The sequence below is a fragment of the Lutjanus erythropterus genome, chromosome 1, assembly GCF_056507025.1.
Source record: "Lutjanus erythropterus isolate fLutEry1 chromosome 1, fLutEry1.hap2, whole genome shotgun sequence".
Taxonomy (NCBI): domain Eukaryota; kingdom Metazoa; phylum Chordata; class Actinopteri; order Lutjaniformes; family Lutjanidae; genus Lutjanus; species Lutjanus erythropterus.
The window spans coordinates 38664839-38687556 of record NC_139317.1 but is presented as its reverse complement, the minus strand read 5'-3'; the positions used below and the strand labels follow the sequence as shown (position 1 = coordinate 38687556).

At 39.6% G+C, this 22718-nt stretch overlaps 1 protein-coding gene across 2 annotated transcripts in view; it reads left to right on the top strand.

Annotated features, from left to right (window-relative positions):
• The window catches only part of phkb (phosphorylase kinase, beta), a 156557-nt gene that overhangs the window by 41711 nt on the left and 92128 nt on the right, over positions 1–22718 (top strand). For both annotated transcript variants that reach the window (XM_084721285.1, XM_084721293.1), the window contains 4 exons: positions 3906–4021; positions 11343–11406; positions 16819–16914; positions 19783–19980. In XM_084721285.1, coding sequence (XP_084577411.1) covers positions 3906–4021; positions 11343–11406; positions 16819–16914; positions 19783–19980 — 474 coding nt within the window. The remainder of the gene's footprint in view (positions 1–3905; positions 4022–11342; positions 11407–16818; positions 16915–19782; positions 19981–22718) is intronic.

Here is a 22718-nt window from a genome sequence, read left to right as displayed (position 1 = left end):
AATGGGTTAAACTAATGACGCCCCCATCAGTCTCAGCTGAACTTTTATTTTTACTGCTAATGGTAAAAATAGTAAATGTCAAACCTTGACCTGTTAGCATTATTATTAGCATGTCGTACCACACTGGCTAGTATTAAGTACAGTGTCACATAGGTCCTAAATCTTCTTTCTCCAAATGTGACTTAACAACATGTTTTGAAGCATCTCTAAAGTGAAATCTTTATGAGAAAGATTTTTGACTTTTGTTAGTCTGTATGCATGCGCATGAATACGCACATTATGAAAATACATCACTGAAAAATATAATTTATTCTAAAACAAATTGCGGGACCCAATGAGATTCACAAATCTTGAATTATGGGATGCAGTCCTCTTTAGATCTGACCAGATACTATAAAGTGCGACCAGAGGTTTTGTAAAGCCAGTAATACGTACCCTAAATCCCCTTCGGATATTCCAGAGCCGACACAAATGCAGGATCAGGGGACAGTATCTCACTTTTATAGCCCAGCTCACATTTATATTTTTGCTGAGCCGCTCAATTGACTTTCAACAGGGAAACATTAAGATGATTTCATTGTGGAGGCTTAAATGTCCTCCTGGGAATCGAACCGGTAACATCTTATTTGGCAGCAAACCAAGCCAGACTATTACTGACAAGCCCCTGTGAATGGCTTCTCCAGACTTTGATGTATCTGTCCGGCGTCACTTTTTGTCCGTTTCATGTTGGACTCTTGATGAAACGGCGAGAAGACTTGGCTGTTGGAGTTTACACACTGTGCTGTTTATTGTGTGGCCCTGAGGAGCAGTTGGAACTTCATTAATTCTGTTAGTTTTTATAGTCTGCTCATTCACAGCTTTACTTACCGCCACGGAGCGGCAAAATTTGTGCCGCTGGTAAAGGAATCCATTTGTTGACTAGATTGGGTTTATCTTAAGAAAATAAGGACATGGTAAAAACATTTTGCCACTAACCAATTAGTGCTTGCAGGCTTCACTTTGTTTACAGAAAACCCTCCCTAATAACCTCTCATTTTTCCCCATTTCTCACCGCTGATGGCAAACAAATTTACACTAGAACTTTTTTTTATGAGGGCAGTCCTCTTTGTGCAGCAGCTTTTATTTGCATATTTAAACTCTGCTTATTAGTTTGCATAATTCAAGCTGAAGCAGCCTGCATCCCCCTACCCCGATCCTTCTATTAACAAACATCAGATCCAGTGAGCAAAAAGGACTTGTGATTTGTGTTCTTACGGAACGCAGTGTGAAGAGCGTTTCATTTGGACTAATCACATTATTACGGCATCATTTATGAGTTTGTTGTTAGCTGTCACTGCTTGTGAAGTCCATTGGCGTTTACTTGACTGAGCTGGAAGCTGCATTGCAGTATTTTTTTCTTCCTTGAGGTGGTATAGAAAGGCTGCTGCGTGTCCTCTGAGAAGATGCACTATCGACCTCCTTCCAGATGCCATTTTCAGTTTCAAGCAGCATGAAATGGAGCGTCTCATTAGCCCGTCTGTTTTTTTTTGTTTTTTTCACATAATACACGTGTACGCATTTCTTTTTTTCCACAGTCTGAGTGCTGCTGGCACACGAGTAAAAGTGTCAGCACATGTTGTAGGCTTCAGCAAATGTGCCCATGTGCACACGCACCAAAAAAAAAAAAAAAAAGAGGCAGAACTGGCAGGGACAGTCGTCTCGCGGCAGGGAGACGGAGAGGCTTGTTTGGCCGGTGGGCAGTAACATTCATTAAGATACCATTAAGATACTAAAAAGTTCCCCTCGTTAATCACACCACTCATAAAACCCCCAAACGAGAGAAGCGGCAAACACCTTTTCTCTCCTTCCCAGCCTTCGTCGTCTGCGTTGCTCCCTCCTTCCCTGCCCTCCTTCACAGACTGGCCTATTTAAGTCCTACACAGGTTGTATCTGCTTCTCTCTATCTTTCTCTTTCACCCTCTCATCTCTCCCTCTCTCCCTCTCTCCCCCGCTTTGTCATTTCAGATTAAATCTCCCATCAGTCAAGCACACACACACACACACACACACACACACACGCACGCACGCAACCGCTACTTTCAGGTCTTTTTAATGATTCAAGGCCTTTAAGGCATCACACATTTTATGTCTCTCCCTTTCAGTTTTTTTCTAGGTGTGCCTATTGATTTTGACATGTCTCCGCAGACACGGTGTCTTTCTCCGCAGCCTGTGTGGGCCAGATGATAGATGTGAGAATCTCCCCAACTCCGCTCATTACGGCTTTAAAGCCACGAGGCCTCTGTTTTGTTTGGTGATGAAATCAAGGACACTGCTGATGAGTTTTTCAAGGCTATAATGAATGAGCGGCACACCGATAATTAAAATTTAGCTATAAATGAATGGATGCTGTGATATGTGTCCATTCAGTGTCATGTCATGGGCACTTGACAAGGCAATGAAGCGACTGCTTCACATACCGGCACTACTTAACTACTTAATTACACCTTGTGTGTAGCTGCAGGAGGAGTTTGACCCTGAGTGTTGAAGCTTTCTCATCCACTTTACTAACCTTTATAATGAGAGGGAGAGTTACACACCTCACACCAGATCAATATCAAAGGTCACCCTTTACAGTATATGTATGTATGTAAGTGTGTTGACTGCTGTGTGTGTAGTAGAGCCTAGTGCATATCAGTTAGCCAATACAACCAGCCTGATATTGGCCTATTGCAGTATCAGCATATATTTTGAGTAATATGAAAAGTTTGCAGATTGTTATTATTTGTTAGTTTTGTAGGCAGCATTTTCTGTATATTTGATCCTTTAAACGTACAATATGCATGCCCAAAAATGAGCAATGTTGAGACATGGGTTGTATATTAAATAGGTTGAAATCCTACTTAATACACAGTCTGTGGTTGAAGCGAGTTGTTTCTGCCGCCCCCTCCTCTCCAGACTTAAGGAAGCTCAGGCAGGCTGCAGGAGCCCTGCAACATTATAATTTGACAATAACAAGCATCGACCAGTCCTCCACTGTAAGTTGATCGGCTGTTTATAACTGTCCATTGTCTGTCAGCGTGAGACTAAGCCCGTTATCCTGTAAACAAAAGCCCACTGCTCTGAAAATACTCAGTCTGGAGTTGGAGTCAAGTGACTGCCTGTCTCACTGTCTGCCAGACTCCACTAAAATATTGCTCAATGATTTGTTATGACTCACAAACGGACTTACTGATTTGGCAACATTCTGCATTAACTTGAACTGTAATTAACATGAAACGGGCCAAGAAAAACACAAGTTATTGGATATTTCAAAGGAGGACACTGCGGCTGTAGTGTTGTTGCCATGTTTCCATAATCTCTGATATCATGGTTATTTTACGATTTATTATAGTAAATATATTACAGATTTCTCCTTTAATTCAAGTTTAATATATGCATGTATTTTGCTCTATTTTTGTTTCTTATTTATATTTATTTATAATTATTAAAAATACTGATGAAAGTTTACTGTGTCAGTGCCCTAATATCATTTTGGACAATAAAGGTTGTTGTTAATATCCTGCCTCCGTGACGTGTCTTTGTCACAACTGTTTGATAACCACATTTGAGGGGTCATGTCTGTTTATGTGTTTATTCTGTATTCTGTATATTACCATCTGTATAAAGAATATAGGCTGATATATCAATGTATCAGTCGGGCGCTAGTGCGCAGTAGCTGCAGTTTAAATTATGTACTGTGTGATTGTGTCTCAGTATGGAAACATGTTTTCTACCCGCAGCCTTGGATCTATGAGTGCACTTGTGTGTCCGTATATGTAAGATGCTGTGTTATCCATATGTAGCTGTCTGTTTTGCATCCATTCCCAATATCCCATGCCTTCCTGTGTTTGATGTGTGTGTGTGTGTGTGTGTGTTTCTGCGTGCAGGTTTCCTTCATCCAGAATCTGGTGTTCTGTGTGGAAAGAGCCTACAGGGTGCCTGACTATGGCATGTGGGAGAGAGGCAGCAAATACAACAACGGCAGCACTGAGCTGCATTCCAGGTCAGTTGACAGCTCAGCAACACAACAAATGTGCAAAATATGCAACAGTATGGGATTTTATCTGTTACAGAAAATGTCATGGTTTTCATGGTAACAATCTGTCTCAATATATTTGTATTTGGAGATAAAACCAGAAGTGGGTGTGGTTTATACCAGAAGTCACATTAAATTGGGTACATTGGTTTCATTCTTTCACATTTCAAATCTTTCATCATTGTATCAGTGATTAATTATAGTACAGTGAATGCAATCTTTTTTGAGTATGCCGAAGTAATCGTGGAGCTGACTTTTTCTGAATAATAATGAGCAATATTCATATGGAACAAATGTCTGTTTCTATGACATTATTTGTCATTGACATGTTTTTCATAGTGTACCGTGTTATTGGTGTACAGCTGTAACCCTAGCTTGGTTCAAATGTGGGTATTTACATGTTGTTGCAAAGTGAAACTGCCAAATGCTGATATGAGGTCTCTTTAAAGGATTTCCAGCCTTATTTTCCTTGTATTAATCATAAAAGTGGCATATCTGTAACACCCACAATGCTTTACCAATCTGTATTGCTGTCATCAGCGACAGCGGCAGTTTACCACACCACCACGACTACAGAGTTTGACTGAGATAAGTTTTATTTTCTCCTCGGTGCTGCCGGGAAACACGCTGTAGCAAAAATTGATTCTCAGTATATTTATATTTATATGCAGAGCTTTATAGATTACACAGTGTCACAAGTCGCTGTGATGCTGTAAATTTTGCTGTTGCATGTTAGCTTTTGTCCAATTTCATTTCCCGTGCTGGTGCAGAGTGTGTGTGGGTGTGTGTTAACATGGGGGTTGAAACTCTTAAAAAAAAAAACTGAAATAAACAATCACTACCAACAGCAACAAGAGAGCAGTGGACCGCTGAATGCCTCTGTAACCTAACGAACTCTCTGTGCGTGGCAGTGATGTAACAGAATAATAGTGCATTCAGCTACAGAGATATGGACACGTGGAAGAGGGATGTGATGGGAGGAAAGAATGGTGTAAAAGTGATGATAGGACTAGAATCAGGAGCATGAAGAGGTATGAAATGATAGGTATGGAAGGTACAAAGCATGAGAGATGCACAGTCTTGTCTTCAGTGTTGTCTTCTGGACTAAAAGCTGTTATGATTGATGAGACATTTGTCCTTTCCACTTGTGTTTGCCATTTCTGAACATTGCCAGCAGGATTGTGTTAAGTGGCCACAGAGGACGCAGCAGAAGTCTGGGTAGACTCTTTTGTCTGTTCACGTTGTAAATGTATTAAAGTCAGACAGTTAAGCACTTACAAAAGCAGAACACAGACCAATAAGTATAACTAATATTTTTAAGTTTTTATAATCACTGTCAATATCAGCGGAAAATAAATCTGCTTTGAAGCACAATTCAATTTAATTTTGACTGCTTGCTTTAAAACAAGGATTATGGGACTGAAATATTTGTTAAATGCTAAACAACTTTTATCAGCTTTTCTTTGGATTCCTACAAATGGTTATTATTTTAGCCGTATCTCTTATGTTTTTTGTGAAGCTGATTTCTTTACATTTTATCTCCAAATAAGCTGTAATTGTTTAATTTTGATCAAGCACTTCTTTTCACTTTAGATATTTCAACTTGCATTATTGATAATTACTACTGAGTTCTTGTTATTCAAATTAACTAAACACTAAACACTAATGCCTGCTGCTCCAAGGAAAACCTACAAATCTGCTTTCATGCTCCTCTAACACTTTAGTGAAGTTTGGGGGGGATTTACATCCAACAATGAGAAGACAATGAGGAGGTCCAATGTCTGTTCAAGTGGTGCTTAGACAATAATCTGTCCCAAACACAACAAAAACCAAGGAAATTATTGTGGACTTTAGGAGAGTCAGGGAGGAAACAAGGAATTAAGTGTCAACGACATGAAATTCCTGGGAATCCAAATGACCTCTCATGATCCCGTATAACACCTGAAGACAACTTCCTCAAACTCAAGCTCAAACAGGCCAAACTTCCCCCCTCAGCTTCTAGTAAAATTTAACAGAGGCGCCACAGAGAGAATCCTCTGCCACTGTGCCCTTTTATCTGGGTGGTTAAAACAGAACAGAGGAGTGTGGCGACTGGGCTCCCAAACCTGGACACACTGTATGCTTGCTGTCCACACAAGAAGGCTAGTAACATCAGTAACGTTTCCACCGGGGAAGTGATATAGAGCCATCAAAACGCGAACTAACAGACTGAAGAACAGCTTCTTCCCCAGAGCTGTACAGTAGCCTCTTCCACCACCCTCCACCCTCCTATAGCTGTTGAGCACCAAGGACTGCAGAATGTTTTATGTAATTTGTTGTGCAATACATTTTATAAAGCATTGTTTTCACTGTTTACCTGCCTCATCCAAGTGCCTGTAGAGGATGCTACCTCCTCATATTTATCTTGATCCTGTTTGTTTATTTTGTTTTTCTGTTGCTGCTGGTCTCTGAGAGTTACAAAACATAATTTCATTGTATGTCCACAATGACAAATAAAGTGTCTTATGTCTGTAATGTAATGCATTCTTTTTACATCCAGTGCCAAAATAAAACCAGTATCTCAACAAATTTGCAACCTGCTGCAAAATCTAGCTCCTAACGAGATAAATTAGATTTTCCAAAACAATAGATGGAGTTTACAGTTTACAGCAGTAGTTGCAGACTATAATACACACAAGTTAAAATCTGTAACGTATCACCAGTATGAATCATTTTTTGGACAATTAGAGGCAATGCAAGCGGTAAAAACGCTGACAAAAAGTTTTATCACTATATAAATTTGATATAGCCAGTGTCTAAGCAAACAGTGGTTTATTTACACATTGAGGAACTATAAAACCAAAATACTCCACAGAGCTGAGAGGAACTGCAGAGTTAGGTGATGCATCTCTTTGAGTCAGTCACTACTTTCACATTTAATCCATTGTTAATATAAAAACCAGACATCACATTTGTTTTGACCCTGAGAAAGCTTTAAAGATTTTAAACACTAAATGAAATATAAGGACTGAAACGCACAAGTGTAGTTATTTTAATTTGTACTTTTTTTCTGGAAATTGTATGTTTTAATGTCCACCAACCAGAATTAAAACGTCTCGGGACAGCAATGAAGCAAATAACACAAATAAGGTAATTAAAAACAACAATAACTCACTGGTCCTGAATATAAACATATATAAACACCGTCAAAAATTATGGACCAAAGTTTTTCACTTTTCTCCTCTCGCTTTAGTCATTGATTGCCCCTTACTGTGGCTGTGACAAGTGCTTTTTTCTTCCTGAAGTCATTTTCATATCAAGACATGTCCCCTATTTCAGTGACAGTCCAACCCTCCGGTAACATGCCATTACAGCACTCACTTTTCCTGTTTCCTTGCATTAGCAGGTCTTTGAATGCCACTGCTGACGCTGTTAGAATGACAGATATTCCTTTACGGTCCTCTGAAAGCGAAAGTTCTTCTTCTTTTTGTCTTTGATGCTATTTTCATGAATGAACGTTTCCTGACATATGGCGCAGGAAGCATAGCCATACATAGTATTATGTTAATTTACAAGTTTCACACATGTGCACTCAAATACACACAGGTGGATAATTTACACATTTATCTGAAGTTACGAGCGTTTGTTGAAGCTGACGTGGCACGTTCGTATGAGCCCTTTGTACAAAAAAAGATAATAATTCGAAAATGTTCTTGCATGAGGCCCAATGTGTTTTTTCAACACCTCAAGTTTTTATATTAAGGTAAACATGGGGGGCTTTTATTTTGGAAACTCCGAATTTATATCATGAAAAATTCTGGCCTATAAATATATCAATCACTGTCAGAAATTATGGACTTGTGTGTGTGTATAATGAAGCCACAAGCAGCGCATCCAGCTGATGTTTTTACCCCCCTTTTTTAATCAGACCTTTCTTGTTATGTTAGTCCTGCGGTTGTTTTGGCCAACCAGCATCAGTCCTCATGAGACCACGCTGTTTAAGTAAAGGTCAAGTAAATAAATATCCACTTACAACTCATAAAGAAATCAAGTTAAACATAGTTACACATTTCTAACATCATATTCCATATCACATCAAATTGGACTGTGATCTCTTCTCTGTCTTGCCCTTTCAAACAAGTAGACCAGTGAGCAAAATAACCTGTATTGAGGAAAATTGTGATGGATGAACAGTCTGAACGATTTACCGCTATGAAGATAAGGATTTTGGGCCAAGTGTTAAAACACCACAACTGTCCTTTGCCAGTGAACTCAGATTGTAGTTTTTGTTACGTTCTCCTAACTGATTTATCATCCAAGGTCGGACTGGCCTCCCTCTCCTCCCTCAGAGTCTTGATAAAGATCCTCAATTTCTGCCATTGCTTATCTCTGGGAAGCATGTTTTTTTTCTTTCTCCAACAATCCAAGGCTATTGGCAGCAGCTTGCCAAGATGTCCTCAAGAAAAGATAACAAATTCGATGTAGTGAAGAGGCACTGTGTCTTGCGCTCCTTGTATTTCCTTCCCTCGAGGTCATGCTTTGGATTTCCACAATTAGCGAGCTAGCTTATACATGTAGTTGCGTAATACCAATTAACATGCTGTATGCAAACAGTGAACTGTGGCAGGGGGCAGATTCAAAATGGCTCCATGTAAACAGGATCTGTGTAAATCATCAAATTGAACAGTCATTTCTGGTCCCAGAATGCCAGTGGGCAGAAAAAGGCTCTGTGGAAACGAGCGGGAAAGGACGTATTCATTTTGGCAGAGGATTCATTTATCCATATCAAATCAAATGATTCATTTTGTTTGCTTCTGCCTCATGTTTATCATCCCGCCCGGTCGAACGGCTAGACTGCGGCTGTTTCATTTAAAGTAGCATATCTAATCTTGTAGGCATCAGGATTTCTTGAAGTGTCTCAAGTCATGATGAGTTAAATATAATTTTATTAGAAATATAAAAACAGGACTGTGCTCATATATTCATGAATATTTCAACACAATTCATAATCACCACTTTTTCATTCACTTTACAACAGTACAAATTAAAATCGCCAGAGTCTAAATGTGCTGTAATATTTCAAATATTACTCCTCTGTATGTTACCGTCCCTACTCTACTGACTGTCTGCCATAAAAGTTACTGGTTTGCCAACTAGGCAAAGTTGGCAATTGCCTTAAGGCCCTGAACCTCCTAGGGCTCCAAAAGTCAGAGGTTTTCTTGGTTCAGTTTTTGGTAATTTGATTACTAAGTAATGACTAATAATATTGATTTTAATCTGGAGTTTGGGCAGCTTAAATACAGTTTCAATTACAGCAAATCCTGCCCTGGAAAATGTGATTGGCCCTGTGTAAGGGCCCCTGTGTCAGACACTCTAATCAGTACTTTTATATTAACAGTGGATCAAATGACTGTGTGTAATGTAAAATGGCTCACACATAGTGGCTAAACCACAAGCAGTTGTCACCTTACAGCAGTTCCTCTGAGCTTTATGGACTGTTTTAGCATCGTCCATCAGATTGTTTTGTTTTTTTACAACTTGACTGTTTGGTTCAGTCTCACTGCTTTTATCAACCTGTTGCTGCCAACATCAGCAGGTAGTATTTTTTGTACACTGTACACAAAGTTGACAACTACCTGGTGAACATAAAGGAGCATTTAGCAGCTAAAGAGCCAGATATTTCTCTTAGACATTGGTGGAGACCAAAATGTAGATTTTGTAAAATGTATTTATATATTATATAAATATATATCAATTATGCATACCATCGCTTGTTTGATTACATATATTCACAGCAGTATTTTTCTGCAGGATGATAGGCATCAGTGATCCAATTCAAATTTTACATTAATCTAGATTTACTAAGAGTGAAAAGCAGTTAAATGTATTTAATAAGACTATAAATATGTTATTTTAACATTTTCACCAAGAACATCACAAAAAATAGTCATGGCAGATGGAAAAAGGCTGGAGACTAATACAAAAATCACACCAGCTGTAAACATTGCTGTTTGTCATAAATAAGGGTACTTTGTTTCAAGATCTGAGAGCATTAACTCAAAAATTCAGCTAAAAATACCAGCTATTTTAGTCTCATAATTAATTATTAGTATTTTAATGTTGAGAATTTGAAATCAAGACCACATGTGAAGTTTTATTGACAGAGACAATCATAGTAGCTAAAAAACTTAGATGCACCTCCAATACAGCGGTGTTGATTTCTGTGAGGTCAGTATGACTGCCTGGCTGAAAAAGGCAAAATCAATCACATTTTCTTTGCTTTCTCTTTAATTTACATAAGAAACATTTTAAATGAAAATATGAGCAGCATTGTATTTCTTTAATTCAACAAAGTTACTGCACATATAAAATTGAAAACTTTTAAATGACCGCCTTGGCTGTTAATAAACACACAGCAAACTTGGGGAGAGGGGGCTGTCCAGAGGGGCCCAACTCCCTCACGTACGCAGCAGTTAACCCAATATGACCTGAACTGGCATATCAACTACAAGTGTAAGAGTAACAGAATACTGTTGTGCAGTCTACAGTTTGAGTTCCAGTCTGCAGCAACATTTTCATCATTCGAATCTTTATCTCCAACTGTCAGCTGAAACTGTTGCATCATGATGCTGTTTTAGTTATGTTTCCCAGTATCACGTTTTTAGCCTCCTGTTTCCCCACCAGGCATCATATCTCTGCTTTCACTGTGCGGGCTGCTGACAGTCTTGCTGACCAGTACTGGCCATTTTTGTAATACAGAGCAGCAGAGCTCTTCTCCGGGCTGAGTTAGCCAGCTGTCCTCTGTATTTTAAGCATCGATTCAGGCTTCACTAATGGCATTGAATACATTTTGATATGTCAGCAAATCTACCGCCAGTCATCGCCAAGTTTCCGGCAATTTCCCACCCCCCTCCTTTTCTTTTCCAGGGAAATCTTGGCAGACTAGAAAGAGAAACAAAATGACAGTGAAATTGATTCACATTTAGTCTGCATTGCAATCACAGTAGCCAGCCAGTGTGAAATTCAGTATAAGGTTTTTATTAAAGAGATCCATTATCTACAGTAGACCACAATCTCAGGAGCCGTCGGCTTTATTGAATCCTAACAGATAGCAGTTTAAGATTCTAGAGAGATTCTCGATGCGGTTTTGTATTTTTGGGCGTTTGACGATTGAAAGACGCTGACAGTTCTTATCACTGCCTGCATCACAGAATTGCATTTCTTTGAAAATATTCATTCACATCTGCCCTATAGGGCATCGGTGTCAGTGAAATCTGCTTATTGTATGTTTTGTCTCTTATCTCTGCAGTTCTGTGGGCCTGGCTAAAGCCGCTCTGGAGGCCATCAATGGATTCAACCTGTTTGGAAACCAGGTATTTGAATAATTCACCAGCTGCTTGCACATTTATTCCTCCTCATGCGAGTCCCAGGACATACGTGTATTTGTCTCATGTCTAATCGTGTCACATGGCGCAAGATTGCATTATAGATAGACGGCCTATTTTCTAATTCATATCTGCAGAGGCCCATTACAGCTCCATAAATCAGTAAGATATGCTTGATGTTTCATCCTTTGCAAACATGGAGGTGCCTTAGTGGTTGAATTTATGGAAAGCCATGGCTCTTTCAAGGGGATAGTTTCTATTATTTGAAGTGGTGTTGTATGAGGTACTTACCCATAGTCACTGTATTAGCCACAGTAGATAGCGGTCGGCATGCTCCCAGTTTGAAGAAGCAGAGACGACTACCAGCTTGGAAGCTTAGCAATGAACTGCTGTAGATGGGGTCAGCAACAAAAGGTATTTTAGCCACTTAAAAAGGTCCACAAAAAATCAATATCACTTTAAGTGGATGCTATATTTAGAATATTCACACTGCTCTACCTTGCTATGAGATAGCTTTTTCCAATGGGAAACTGCTGTCATATAAAGCAACTAACCAAACTCCATAGGCAATTTTACACCGCAGAACATGGGAGTTGTTTGTCACAACTGCCTCTGTCTGTTTGCGTGTGTGTATTATGTGACTTGGGTGAATCCGAACTAACCTTTGAAAACTCCTAAGTCACACAACAACACAAACAAACTAACAGATCCAGGCAGCAGTAAAACAGAAATCCCCTTTGGTCTGTAAGGTAAAGTTACTGATTTTACCTAGGGAGTTTGGTTGGTGTTGAGAGAACAATATTTGGCAAGTATAACAGCGGTTTTCCATCAGTTGTCTGATAGCAAAGTAAAGCTGGGGTGTTCCAACTGCCACCTACCATAGCTAATATAAGTACCTAATACAAACCTACATCAGAAAATCAGATCTATCCCTTTAATAAGTAGATATGATGAGCAGGGTGACATGGTCTGTGTTTTTCTTGTGCAATTGCTGCGGGCTGATTTTTTTATTTTTATATTTTTATTTGTTCGTTGGGCGGACCTATATTGCATGCAAATTACATTTTAAAAGATCTATAAATACATCATATTTTAAATGAAATAATTCGGTTATACCTAAATCCTGCAAAACTGACTCCAGATAAGCACGTACACACACAGACATGGCACACATCACACACACACCACATAATCAGACACAGATATGATGTGCCTGCCAGCGTTGGTTTTATTTGCTGTTTTTGATCTGTCATTGGCCTGGTTTTGTTGCACAGACCTGGCAACCCTGATCATGAGCGTGATTCATCGATTCCAGACTGTTTCTCTGAGTGGACGTTTGACCATGGGGAGATTCATTTAGTATGCGTTTGGTTCAGCAAGTTGTTTGTGTTTCTTCAGACTTTGATCGATGGCCACAGTTGATGTTTGCTCCTTGTTTCCCTCTGAATCTCTCTTACAGTGTCCATTAGTGGATACGTTTCTTTTTTTTCTGTGCTTGTGTGGAGGAAAGGAAAAACAGGGACATTCATTACACCTGCTAATGGATTGGAAAATGAAGCCCTGCACTTAGGAATCCTCCTCCCTTATTATCTTTTTCCACTTCTTTTCTCCACTCGGGTGTTCGCTAGCGACGGTTCCTCTGGCCATCTAGTGCATCTGAACTTGAAGTACTTTTCTGATCATCATACGAGGGCTGATAGGACGAGTGTATATTAAAGGCGCTGTTTGTTTTTCTCTCCTGATCAGCTGCAAAATGAGGGGTTTAACAGTGCCTGGAAATGGATTTTCTCATCGAGCTCGGCTTGTTGAAAGAATCAATTTATAGAGGTAGCTGCTTTATGATCCTTGCTGTGTGGGGCCTCTGTGAGTGTGTGTCTCATCCAGCCTCTTGTCCCTCTGTGGGAATAGAAGTTCTGCAAGCAAGCCGGTTGCCTATTAATGATCTCTATCAATCTTGATTTCCCAGCTGACTCTCATCCATCCACCAAGTGTAGCTCCTCCAGCCCTTTTAACCGGAACATTCAGTACACTCTGGACTCTGCTATCACATTTCACACCAGCTGCAGACTCTTGTGGGGGTGTGTCACGTTTAGCCTTTGTGCTAGATGAATGGACACACAGCCCTCAGTTTCGTGAACCTTTGATTTTTTTTTTCTGTGATCGGATGCAAAGATAGCAGCTCCGCGGTGTGACGCGCTGAACTCTGTGGATTAAATTGATCTCGCCAAGAGGAGGATCCTTCAGTTTTAAAGCCTGTCATTAAATTCACAGAGCTGTGTACACATCAAATCCTAACAGGTTCCGATTTCTATCTGGGCTTTGTCACCTAATTCACACCCAGTCGAGAGCAGGGATGCAGTGGAGCAGACACACACTGAACTCTATCCAGCAATCTTTTTCTGTGTGTGTGTGTGTGTGTGTGTGTGCGTTTCTGCGTGTGGAATGGAGTGTTTTTTCTATGCAGACATAAATCTATGAATTTAATTTATTCATATCAATGCACAGAAAGCGGTATGAAGTTGATGTACATTGTATTATTATGGTCATTGAAGGGGGTGTAATACATATAATCTACATCTTGTCAACTTTTATTAGCAACCCATAATAATAGCAGTGACACTGATGATTTTCTGGCATGGAATATCGTGGCCTGCAATTGACTCGTATTATACAGTCACCTTCTTATAATAGAGGGATGTGGGCCAAGTCAGTGGGCGGGATAAGCTAAGTGGGGATAGTATGGAAAAATAGGGAAAAATGCATGCTTGAGGTATTACAGTTTTAAAGTGGCAGTCTCAAAGATTTTGGCCATGGTTGATATGGTGTCACCAGAAGTTACTGGTGGTAACAGACATACAACAGGTTACAGAAAAACTGGGCAGTAAAACTAAGTAATGGTTTTAATAAAGAAAGGACTTTTTTTTCCATCATTCTGTGAGCAACCGTGATCTGATTTTATGCTGCACATGACATGAGTCTGCCAACAGCAGGTCACAGGAATATAATATTCATAAACTTGTTTTCATGAGTGTATAATCTGTGAAAAATATAAGAATTCTTATGTTTTCATTACCTTTGAATGAGCCTACAGAGGGCACAGGTTCTCTTCCACAAAGGCCACCATGTTGCACCGCCATATTTTTTACAGTAGCCCGGAAGTTACAAACCAAACATACAGCCTCTCCTGTTCTCCATGAGTTTTGCAGTCATCGTCTGTTCTCTGAGGGGGAGGGGGAGGCGAGGTGTTGGCAATCTGTAAGCTCACCGCTGGATGTCACTAAATACTACACACAAGTGGTCCTTTAATGCTTTTAATGTGGAACTGCAGCAGTTTGCAATAACAGCAAACCCATGTAGAATTCTGCATTTATGCACTTATTTAGAAATATAAATAATGAAATACTTTCATCAGTGGACCATAGGCTCAGTCACCATTGTGTTACCTCTTTACTGTTTTAAAAACATGCTCAAGCAATCAATTGAGATGTTCAGAAATTATGATGATAATATTGGTAAAACATGTTTTTTTTTTTAAACCAAAACTTAATATTGCCATAACACAAAGATTTTTTCTCTTTTTAAAATTATTATTAGTGTAATAAATCTCATTTTAATACAGTTTTAGAAAGTCCATACTCCATTACTTCATAATCATTTAATTGTTTGATTTCATATAAATATTTACATATTCATGCTATTTGTTAAATCAGCAATTCACAGACTTAAGAATGCAACTGCCTGCTTTGATATCTGAAAATCTTCTGTGGCCCACCCAAGCTATTAATCACATCTCTGATCAACACACCACACTGATCATGCCAGTGACGAGACATAAGATCATGTGACAGGTCACCAAATACAGCGTAACACCAGCTAAACTATGTCAGATAAATAAAGAAAAACACATAATTTAATTCCCGTGGCTTTCTAGTTCTGATTACTCTTTAAAGAACATAAACTAATAAAACTGAAACTTAAAAACTCGTGACCTCTCAAGGCCCACTGGAGGGTCCTCAGTGACCCACCAGTGGGCCGCAGTCCACACTTTGGGAATCACCCTGTTAAATGTTTTATTTCCCAGGATTCACACATTGATTTTATCTATAATCAGAGATGTCATGTGTGAAGAAGGACTTGTGCCTGAATGGTTTTGCAGCAGCATATTAATAAATGTTCATGGGTGCATCATCCAGTGTGCACATCCCTTTTTTAAATGTACTTCTGTGCAGCACCTCATATTTGTCATGTTTAGATTTGCATGCTCTTGTAAACTTTTTGCATAAACAATGATGTCCTGATAAAAATAAAAGTCTTTTATTTCCTTTTACATTTGATCCCAAATCAAAGTGCACGTCTATATAAACATCTCAGCCATTTAGTAGAGGCTCATGTTTGTCAGTTGCCAAAAAGAAGAGTTTGTTTTTTTGTGTGTGCCTGAAGTATAAGAAAAGCTAAAATAGTATTTTTCCCATTACATTCTTCTGGGTTAAAGTGTTACATTCATACATAAAAGACTGAACTGCTCAGTTGTATTAAGAAAACATTAGCCCATTGAAGGAAACCACAGTCAAAAGAGCGCACATCCAACGCAAAAAACATTCATCTTACAGGCTCGCCTGTCTGACACTCTGCTGCTGTAACGCCAGAAAAGGTTTCCCTGAGAGGGCCATTTCACTGACGTGTCACACAGCTGCCTACATTGGTGGCCAGCAATCCAGTGCACTATGCAAATTGCTACAGGAAAGCTTGCTGATTTGACTAAAAGCCCTGGCCGGATCTGTTTTTGGAAGAAAAAAAAACTAGACTCTGGCAATATTCATACATTATGCATTTGACTTACATTAGAAACTGCTTAGCAGGTTGCAGGAGTGACTCAGGTTGGTTTTATGTAACTGCTGATGGATGGATGAAGTGGACCAGCTTTTTAGAGCCAGAGAAGGTCTGATCACTTCCTTTGCTAAGTAAAAGCATCACCCCTCACCTCCTGCTCATCAGAGGTGTTTAAGTGCTCTGGATGGACATGCTGCATTGTAGTAGCTGCACTTGGAGACTTTCGAAGCGATAGGATGACTCTTGACTCACTGTTGTTCAAGCACTCCCACACTGTACTTCAAAAACATGTGCAACCCAAAAATATCAGCCTGGTTTTACAGCAAAAGAGTATGTTTTGATGTGCGGAGGTGAGAGGTGTGATGATGGGGGCTTTAAAGTGGGCCATTTAGCCATTTTCCTGTCAAATGATTTTTCTGATAAATGATGAAGAACTTGTGGTGCATCTTTGTGTGTTTTGGAATGTGAATGTTATGTGCAGAACACGAAACTTTGTGTTGTTGTACCTGTGAAGGATGAATAGCTTAGTTTTGACTCGGATATAATCTTTGTGTGTTTTTTGCTCTGCAGGGCTGTTCGTGGTCGGTGATATTTGTGGATCTGGACGCCCACAACAGGAACAGGCAGACCCTGTGCTCCCTGCTGCCCCGAGAGTCTCGCTCACATGTGAGTCCATCTATCTGTGCAGCTTCTAAAATCACTCTACAAATAAAGAAAACAGTAGAAAGAATGTTTAAGTGCAAATGTTGGCTCAGAGCTAGCTAGGTTTTTGTGTTATAGATTTTAGAAATATATCTACACTTGTACATTGATGCAATCTGCTCCCTAACTGACAAAACATGATAAAGTGCCTTTCCAGTGCAGAAAGCATGATAAAATGCTCTTAAGGATGCCTTTCCAGTGGACAAATCATAACAGTGTCTTCTAGGATGCCCTTCTACTGGACGAAATAGAATAAAGTGCCCTCTAGGGTGCCCCTCCAGTGGACAAAACACAATAAAGTTTCCGCCAGGGTGCCCCTCCAGTGGAGGAAACATGATAAAGAGCCCTTTAGGATGCCCTTCCAGTGGACAAAACCTGTGTGTCCTCTTAGGTGCCTTTCTAGAGAACAAAATATGATAAAGTGCCCTCTTGGGTATCCTTCCAGTGGACAAAACATAATAAAGTGCACACTAGGGTGCACTGCCATATAGGCTAGTTAGCCTCTACAGTCTGTGCCTCTACATGGTGAAATAGTTATTAGTTCCCTGTTTTTATTACTGACAGGTAGCAGTTGTTGTGCTTTAAGTCATATAACGAAACACATTTAATCTAAGGCAGGGATTGGATCCGTTACACTGTGAATGCATCATGACTTTCTGTGTGCTGGTGCCCCACCGTATACCTATATTACCTAATGTGTTACTGTGCTAATCCCTCTGGATTGTTTTGGTGTGAGCTGCAGAGTTTTGGAGAGCACTGGCTACATGTCACATCTAAACTACATAGACTCTGTACTGTCAGACAGAGCAGCCAGTAAAAAAGGCCCACCGACTCGCGCTGTAAATTTTTAACGTAACAGTGCCCATAGTGAACGTAACGCCAGAGGCAAAAAAGTGACTGTTGCTGGAGTTATGTTTAAGTGTAAGCACTGGTAAAATCATGATTTGTTGGACTATTCATAGAAAAATACATGGACATATGTAATGTATTAACATTTGACCCAATAACTATAACCATGGATGAGCATTTTACCCTCATAAGTGTGTATGTGACTAAAACAAAATGGCATTTTGGCAAAATTAACGCTGGTTCACACCAAGCAAACTATGGACTCATGTCAGTGTGAGTGGATATATGTATTTCAGCAATGTATTTCCCTCATGGTGAAGTCATTACACTACCCATACCTGTGCTATTGATGGTTCAGCCTTGACAAGAAATGGGTGAAGTGAGAGGTGCCTGCAGAGCTGCAGGGGGGAGGTAAAGCTGAAAAAGGAAGGAGTGAAAAAAAAAGTGGTACATAAGGGAAAAGCAGGAGCAAAAATCACTCCCCTCTCTCCACTTTTTCACTCCGCAGACACTTAAATGATCACATCTCTCTCCGTGCGTCGAATGTGTCAGGCAGAATAGCGGCCATCAGCTCACGGGGAAATGAGTGTAATTAGACGACCAGAGTGGCATTGTAGCTGTATGAGATTAACGTTAAGGAGCTGGAAGGATGGAGAGCAGCAGGGAGCGAGAGGCCGACAATACTGTAGGATAATGTAAAGATAACCAAAGTATCAATATGATATCAGTGTGTCACGCACTACGGCAAAAGATTGGATTTCAGTATTCTAGACACATTCAATACCTGCACAGAATGTGTTCTACAGGCCGATATCTCATTTCAGCTGCGGCTGCCGAGGATGTTAACATGTAGATTGGAGGTGTAACAAGAAGTCAAGGAATAAGAGGGGATTGGATGAGACACAGCAGCCGTTGGCTCCTCTGTGAATTGCAGAGATGTGTGCAAATTAAAAACGATTTCAATACAAAACATGACGGCGGCATCTAACAGTCAACCACAAGTCACAATGACATATAGTCCTTTATCAGACTGACAAACTGGTCCATAGCTGTCCGTGTTAAGAAAACATATCACTGCAGTCACTGAGGACTTCAATGCATAGACAGCAGCTCTGCCTTCTATTAATACATCTTAAATATTTAGAGCTGTTTGCAGTGAGGCTAGCGTCTAATAGGTTTCATTTTCATTGCTTAATAGAGTAAAGCAAATAAAAATGAAATGAGAGAATAAGATGCCCAGTCATAATGGTTTGTCAGGCCTAATAACAATATTCATTCCTAATGATTGTTCCAATTGAAATTTAGTCAGGCAGACCTTGATTTTAAATAAAGCTGCTGCAGTGTGCTGTTCATAACCAGGAGCTTTCATTCCTAAGCTGGTAAAAGACATCTACATCCGTCCCACAGTCCTGACTCAAAATTTATTGTATCAGTGGTTAGGATTTAATCCTCTATGGTGCCCATTATGATGCCAGTTGCTAAAAAATATTTTTGTCATAAATTAGATCAAGCAATTTTTGTACAGTAAACTTAAGGGTGTGTTACCTTAAACACCGTACCATAATGTCAAGGAATGAAAAATGAGAGTTTTTGTAAAAAAATTTGAATAAAATTTATTATAATAGTATTGGAACTCATTCAGTGTTCTCAATATGATGTGTGTCTTTCTTATTGCAGCCATTTCTTCTGTTGCTGCCATCTTTTTAGGAGTTTTCCATGACGTGATTATCAAATTAAGTACATAAAAAAATAAGAATTAAACTTTATTCTGCTATTTATTTGAATCCAATTCTTTTTCCAGATTACAAAACGAGAAAAATATGTTTTCAGACAATTTTGTGGCGAGAGATGAAGGATCTGACTGATGTGAGCATGGCTGCAAAAATCAGATCCAACATGACCTCCAGAAAGTCATGTAATAAATTAAAATGGCGATGGACAAAGTTTGGTATTAGTGTAAAGGAAATCTTTTCTCCCTGTCAGAACACCGATGCAGCCTTGCTTCCAACCATCAGCTATCCAGCCTTTGCAGTAGACGATGATGCCCTCTACAGTCAGACGCTGGACAAGATTGTCCGCAAGTTGCGGGGCAAGTACGGCTTCAAACGTTTCCTCCGCGACGGCTACCGCACTGCCAACGAAGACAAGAATCGCCGCTACTACAAACCTGCTGAAATGAAGGTGAGTGCTGATGGGACACTGAAAGGATGTCTTGTTTTTTTCTTATTCTTTCTTTCCATTTTTCTGGACTGTCTTTCTTCATTTTCTTAATTCCTACAACTTTTGATTTTAGTCAACTGGTCTCTGAGACAAGACCTGCATTTTTGAGAGTGCCTCAGTTATTTCTTACACATCCAACATTTTATCAGAATAGAGGTTGAAATAAATATTACATCTGGGCTTATTTTCCTGAAGGAGAGCATATAGATAAACAAATAAAGGATCCAGGATAGATCCCTGGGGAACTCCATGAGAGATGAAAGAAAGCAGCCCTGCCTTTCGTTACAGAGCATTACCTGTTACTGCCTTTTTGCTCTGTGTGCAGCACTGTGTACATCTGCTGCACAGCATCCGCAGTAGCCAAAATACATTAATTAAAATGGTAGCGGATTGTGTGTATTCACACCAGATGCAGATGCAGCACATTGCAGCTGCAACAGGCTTACAGAACACAGCAAATACAGAATAGAGTTCTGATTTGGCTGCATGCTGCAAGCTTGCTATAAACTGAACTTTAGGGAGTGGAGTCTGAAGGCTTGAATGTACCCCCAAACTGACACCAACACAGACAGCTGCAAACACCACAGATGTGTAGTAGTTCTGCTTGGACAATGGGTTTGCAGACAGTATTCAGTAGCTTGTTTTAGCATAGTGTATTCCACATGGTCACAGATTGGAGGTTCTGCACATTTCTGTGCAGAGCCAACATGAACAGTGTCTGATGATGAAATTCATGTCCTGGCGGACCCTTGTTAACTCGCAGACGGGAAGTATCATTTCAGCTTTAAAACAAATAAATCACTGCATGGTTAGCAAAACAACAGCAGCAGTTTTGGAAAAGACTGCCTTGTGTCTCCACTGTGGTTTCAATGTCACTGAGATATCAAGGCATGTCAGTCAAATTTAGAATTAAAGGAGGAATCTGTAATATGTTTACTGTTGTAATATTGGCTACTCTGGCGGCGTTCCAGCTGCAGAGTCCTTTGAAATTTTATTCTGGGTGGGAAAAAGTTTTTTACGCCTGTTTCACATTAATTAGAGTTAAAAATGAATGCTGAATTTTTGCTGAATGAGTAAGTGTTTACAGTGTGAGTTGTAAGAAATCCTTAATAATCTTGTAGAAGGCTTAGATGTTTATTATGGTTAAATTGAGCAATCTGTTAATGGAGTCTGAAAGGCAGTAGCAGGTCACTGAACTCTGAATTCAAAGTGTGTTATTTCAGAGCAGTGGGCTTTTGTTTTCAGGATAACGGCCTTAACTTAACATTGACGGGCAACTGATAAACTTGTAAGCAAGGACTTGTCTTTGCTTGTTACTGTCAATTTACAATGTTGCGCTCCTGTGGTGCTTCTGCAGTCAGGTCGAGCTTTCACGAGTCTGGGGAGGGGCAGGGAGACACAAATCACTTCAACCACAGATCTCATATTAAACTGGATTTTAACTTTTTTCATGTCACTCGTTATTTGGACTGCAGTACTCATTTTTGCACGTGCAGTTGCAACATATTGCTCCTTTAAAAATCATATAATGTGTAATATGATCTTAGAGTTCATTTCAGGCCACCACTTGTTAATGCAGATGAAAAGGCAAAGTGTCACTGGTCGGCAATGCATAAAATCTAAAAAAGTTCAACTTGAAAGTGCCTGAGTGTGACATTTGAAAAGTTTTTGAAATGTATAAGCCTCTACAGATATTATCCTTTTATGATAATGTGAAGAAATCTCTCTGTGACTTAGCCTCTCGCATTTCAAGTGTTTTAATCCCCCAGGTATTTCACCCCCAATCTCAGTGTGTTTGTGTATGAGTGAGTCCCTGTCAGTGGGTGTGCTCATGCATATATATATATGTATGTGAATGACCATGCATTCATTGTCCCTTTCTGAATCCCCTATGATCCCAGCGAAATGACAGTGCACCCACTTCAGAGTCAGCTCAGTGAGCGCATGATGAGTGAATCAGAGGCTGGACTCTTAATGCTAAACAAATCACGGCATTAGCTGCAGAACTAACCTCTCAGAATTAATGAGCTCAGAGAGGCAGATGGAGAGAACAATAGAGATCTGCAAGCACAAACTTAGAGCCAGCTTTCTGTTTGGTCGAGAAGATGTTTCACTTCTCATCCATGAGGTCTCCTCAGTTCTACCTGTGGGTCATTCATACCCACATTCACCTGACACTCATGTGAGGGACCAGGGTTTGGATGTCTTATTACAGATTCATGGAGCAGTAATCTCTATGAATCTCTCTTAAAGCGATAGTTCTCTCACAAGTGAAAATTCAGTCATTATCTACTCACCCTCATGCCAGTTGAAGGTCAGGTTTATTTTTTCAGTCCACAAAACACTGCTGGGATTTCACAGGAAAACAACACTACAGAATCTCCTAAACCAGTGTTTACCAATTTTTTTTTTTCTGGAGTCCCTCTTTTTAAAAATGACAAACCATTGTGACCCAATTCATAATAGGCCTTATCAATAAACTTGGCTGAGTTAACAGGCAATCTCATTGTTTTTATTCCCTACGAGAAAAGAACATGGGACATTTTAGCCTTTTTTTACAATGAGACCAAATAACTGAATTTAGATGTCATTAATAGGTTTTTGTTTTTTCCTCTCAAACAACAGACACATTTTAAATGCTTTATGGAAGTTGTACTGCAAGAATAAAGCTTAAATTTCTTTCACAGTCTTTTATTTAT